Below are 5000 nucleotides of genomic sequence, written 5' to 3'. Positions count from 1 at the left end.
ACGCTTTCACCAGGCAACCTTTCCGAGGACCAAGCTACATCCCAAGGACCTGCTTCCAGCTACAATTATTGGTCAGTCTGTCTAACATATTGTGTTGACAAATAACGTTCCTTTAAGGAATATGATGCCATCGTGTTGCACTTCCCACAAACCAAGGTATACAGCTCTATGAAGGGTTGAAATTGTTCAGGCAAAACTACTAACAAATCAGCTATAACACGTTTGCAGCCTGATGAACGAAGCATCCTTACCATTTTGACGACCGAATAAAAAATAGATATTGCTCAGCTATGAAATCCGTACAAACAAATCAGCCATAAAACGTTTGAATGGTTGAAATTGCTCCGGTACAATGTAATCATCCATAACACAGAATAAAACAAAACAAAGAAAGGGAAGTAATTTGAACGTGATTTTTGACAAAACAAAACTACTCACCAGGACTGACTTTGTGAATGTCTTGGGGTTGTTGTTTATTAAAAAAATTAAATGTTCTAAATATTTTGGCCAAACAAAAATATTATGTTGTTTTAGGCCAACAACAAAAATAGTCTGTTTACAGTATCCCGACCGACCCTATTTTTTCGCGCGACCCCAGACTTTTTTTTTTTGCATTTGGGGAAGAAAAAAAATAATAATAAAAAGTCTTTGTTTTTTGCAAAATAACTTAAAAATATGTTTTTTGAGAGAAAAAAAATTTTAACAAAAATCCCAACCCACCAACCCTATTTTTTTTGCCTATGTTACCGTAAACAGACTTTCTTTTTTTTTTTGCCTTAGGGTAACATGACCCCCAAAAATAGGGTCGGTAGGTCGGCTTTTCTTTTTTTCTTTTTTTCTTCTTTTTTTTTTAGTCTCGGTATGGTTCGGAAAATGTGCCAGAAGTTGATTTTTGACTCACATGCGAAGCAAAAGTGAGTCTTTGTACTCACCCGAGTCGTCCGTCCGTCCGTCCGTCCGTCCGTCCGTCCGGAAAACTTTAACGTTGGATATTTCTTCGACACTATTCAGTCTATCAGTACCAAATTTGGCAAGATGGTGTATGATGACAAGGCCCCAAAAAACATACATAGCATCTTGACCTTGCGTCAAGGTCGCAGGGGCCATAAATGTTGTCTAAAAAACAGCTATTTTTCACATTTTTCCCATTTTCTCTGAAGTTTTTGAGATTTAATACCTCACCTATATATGATATATAGGGCAAAGTAAGCCCCATCTTTTGATACCAGTTTGGTTTACCTTGCTTCAAAGTCAAGGTCACAGGAGCTCTTCAAAGTTGGATTGTATACATATTTTGAAGTGACCTTGACCCTGAACTATGGAAGATAACTGTTTCAAACTTAAAAATTATGTGGGGCACATGTTATGCTTTCATCATGAGACACATTTGGTCACATATGATCAAGGTCAAGGTCACTTTGACCCTTATGAAATGTGACCAAAATAAGGTAGTGAACCACTAAAAGTGACCATATCTCATGGTAGAAAGAGCCAATAAGCACCATTGTACTTCCTATGTCTTGAATTAACAGCTTTGTGTTGCATGACCTTGGATGACCTTGACCTTGGGTCAAGGTCACATGTATTTTGGTAGGAAAAATGTGTAAAGCAGTTCTTAATGTATGATGTCATTGCTAGGTTTAGTTATTTGACCTTGACCCTGAAGGTCAAGGTCATGTAAAGGTCAAGGTCAAGCATGTGAGTCGTATGGGCTTTGCCCTTCTTGTTTTCATTTGTTTTGAGAAATGATAAAAAAAAGTTTTAGGGTCGGCGGGAAAAAATAGGGTTTGTCGGGTTACCCTAAACCAACATATATTTTTGTTTGGCCTTATCTTTTTTTGATTTTGGAAGGGTATCATATTGAGCGCATGCTGCATAACATACACGTTAGAGTTGTTCGTCCCGATCGCAGGATAAGGCCGATCGACCGGAAGCGTGGTACATGCTCCGCCCCGTTTTGAAAAGCTTGTCCGAGTAAAAGGGGGTCTTACTCTTGCAGACCGCTGAAAAATCCTGACAGTTCTTTCCAGATACCGTCTATTGAGGAAGGCCTTTACGTTTTTGCATGGCTGAAATTGCTCAGGCAAGAGGACAAACAAATCACCCACAACACTTTGATTGACAGCCCGAGGAAGGGCTGTACCCGCTGGTGCTGATCGTGCCTGTCGAGCCCCTGGAGATGGACGAGTACGAAATACACCCGACCAGGCGGGGCAGCAACATCGACCACGACGTCCTGGCGTCGGGGTCCATAGAGGCGCTCAAGCTGGAGGAACTGTTCCGCGCCACTCACCAAACTGAAGACCACGGTCCCATTAGCCCGGTCAGTATATATAAGTCAGTATTGGGTTGGTTTGTTAGCCCGGTCAGTTTAAGAATGCAAGATTGTCATTCAGTCAGTATTTTGTTGGTTGTGTAGCCCGGTCAGTTTTATGATGCAACATTTTTATTCTGTCGGGATTTGGTTGGTTGGTTAGCCCGGTCAGATTTTGAATGCAAGATTGTTGTTCAGTGAGCATTTGGTCGGTTGGTTGTTTGGTTGTTGTACAATCGGCTATGTTTGGTTTACAACAAGTAAATGGTTGTATAAGCAAATGTCGCTCAGTCCGGTTGGTTAAGGCTAGATTTAGTTCTTGTTTTGTTCGGTTTGTTGGTTGATTGTTTGATTGTTAGGTGCACAATCCAAAAACAACAAGAATGTCAAGTTATTGGAAGGTTTAATTTATGACAAACAAAACAGTCAGAAGTACGTTGACCCAATTGTCTTTGAAGTGGACAGACAGACAAACACTTGCTGGTGCTTAGACTCTGGCGAAAATGATGGTCAGATGCCTTTCGATCTTGTTGACAGCAAAGTACTATGGACAGGCGGCAATTCATGCAAACCGGCAACGGCTACAGCAGCGAAAGTTCTTCAGATGACCCCAGTTGTGTTTCCACCACCACCTACACACAGTAAGTTGCTTTCTAGATAATCTACTACAGTGGGGTCTTACTCATTCTCACTGAAAGTATCTTGTGACTGATGCTTAAATTTATATTCATTTCCATTTAAAAAGGCAAAAGAAAAACTGATGTTACATTGATCAAGTTAAAATTTGAATAATTGTAAGAGAAAATAACATCACCGGGTACTGAATACTTTTGTTGCCACAAACTAAAAAGTACGTACCCTTTCACACAAATCCAACAAGTCGCGTAAGGTGAAAATACAATATTTAGTCAAGTAGCTGTCGAACTCACAGAATGAAACTGAACGCAATGCCATTTTTCAGCAAGACCGTATACTCGTAGCATCGTCAGTCCACCGCTCATGGCAAAGGCAGTGAAATTGACAAGAAGAGCGGGGTAGTAGTTGCGCTAAGAAGGATAGCACGCTTTTCTGTACCTCTCTTTGTTTTAACGTTCTGAGCGTGTTTTTAATCCAAACATATCATATCTATATGTTTTTGGAATCAGGAACCGACAAGGAATAAGATGAAAGTGTTTTTAAATTGATTTGGACAATTTAACTTTGATAAAAAATTTTATATATTTAATTTTCAGAGCTTGTTTTTAATCCAAATATAACATGTTTATATGTTTTTGGAATCAGAAAATGATGGAAAATAAGATGAACGTAAACTTGGATCGTTTTATAAATTTTTACTTTTTTTTACAATTTTCAGATTTTTAATGACCAAAGTCATTAATTAATTTTTAAGCCACCAAGCTGAAATGCAATACCGAAGTCCGGGCTTCGTCGAAGATTACTTGACCAAAATTTCAACCAATTTGGTTGAAAAATGAGGGCGTGACAGTGCCGCCTCAACTTTCACGAAAAGCCGGATATGACGTCATCAAAGACATTTATCAAAAAAATGGAAAAAACGTTCGGGGATTTCATACCCAGGAACTCTCATGTCAAATTTCATAAAGATCGGTCCAGTAGTTTAGTCTGAATCGCTCTACACACACACACACAGACAGACACACGCACATACACCACGACCCTCGTTTCGATTCCCCCTCGATGTTAAAATATTTAGTCAAAACTTGACTAAATATAAAAAGTATTTGATGTCTTTATCGCAGTAACGGTCGACATTATTTCCAAGTTTGATGCAACATGAACAATGAATTTAGCTTGATTCCTCTTAAAGTCACCTCCCAATATGAAAATACACAAGCTCTTGTTGTATAGCGTCGGTTCAGAAAAAGTTAACTGAAAAACATGGCTCCCATGCGGCCAGAAACGATTAAATTGAATGATGTAATTAAAAAATATCGCGTTTTTCACATATTTTTTTCAGTATTATACCAGAAATGCAGAATGAGCAGGAGATCATTGTTCAGCCACCGCACAATCCTGTTAACCCCAAGTAAGCTATTATACTCACGTAGACGTAGACCCGAGACCATAAAGACTCGACGAAGACGACGACGATGATGATGATGATGATGATGATGATGATGATGATGATGATGATGATGATGATGATGATGATGATGATGATGACCGCGATGATGACCACGATGATGACCACGATGATGACGACCAGGATACTTCTAACGAAAGGAGTCGTCGACGACTCTCTGATGATGATAAGGACGACGACTCAGTGTACATAAAGTGACGATGCTGACGACGAACGAGGACATGACAACTGGATGATAACGGCAACGATGACGATATCCGACAACACTTAGATACCCACGAACGAGGGTATGACGACTGGATGAAAACGGCAACGATGACGATAACCAACAACGATTAGATACACACGATATTGCCCCTTGCCTGTAGGAAGGAGAAGCACGAGAAACACCTGCCCTTCGGGACGTGGGACTTGTCGGACACCTGGGAGGACGTCTCGGAGTATAGCAAGGAAGACTCCAAATCCCCCATGGGGAGGGCCAGCACTTCCATTGACAGCTTCGACGCCCATCGCCACTGAGGACTTCCTGGCTGAGATGCATGCGGTTGTTGGGAAGAGATTCGTTTGGCATGATTTATGGGC

At 40.3% G+C, this 5000-nt stretch overlaps 1 protein-coding gene across 1 annotated transcript in view; it reads left to right on the top strand.

Moving 5' to 3' along the window:
• LOC138957111 (uncharacterized) overlaps positions 1 to 4991 on the top strand; it is a 6369-nt gene extending 1378 nt beyond the window's left edge. Inside the window, exons 4-8 of the mRNA XM_070328279.1 lie at positions 1 to 71; positions 2126 to 2323; positions 2852 to 2955; positions 4293 to 4361; positions 4787 to 4991. The exon at positions 1 to 71 is cut by the window's left edge and continues 12 nt beyond it. Of these exons, the coding sequence (XP_070184380.1) occupies positions 1 to 71; positions 2126 to 2323; positions 2852 to 2955; positions 4293 to 4361; positions 4787 to 4937 (593 nt within the window). The 3' untranslated portion in view covers positions 4938 to 4991. The remainder of the gene's footprint in view (positions 72 to 2125; positions 2324 to 2851; positions 2956 to 4292; positions 4362 to 4786) is intronic.
• The last annotated feature ends 9 nt before the right edge of the window (positions 4992 to 5000 follow it).

The sequence above is a fragment of the Littorina saxatilis genome, unplaced genomic scaffold (genome assembly GCF_037325665.1).
Source record: "Littorina saxatilis isolate snail1 unplaced genomic scaffold, US_GU_Lsax_2.0 scaffold_2856, whole genome shotgun sequence".
In the NCBI taxonomy this organism is placed as follows: domain Eukaryota; kingdom Metazoa; phylum Mollusca; class Gastropoda; order Littorinimorpha; family Littorinidae; genus Littorina; species Littorina saxatilis.
The sequence above is the reverse complement of the archived record's forward strand: the minus strand, read 5'-3'. Positions and strand labels throughout refer to the sequence as shown.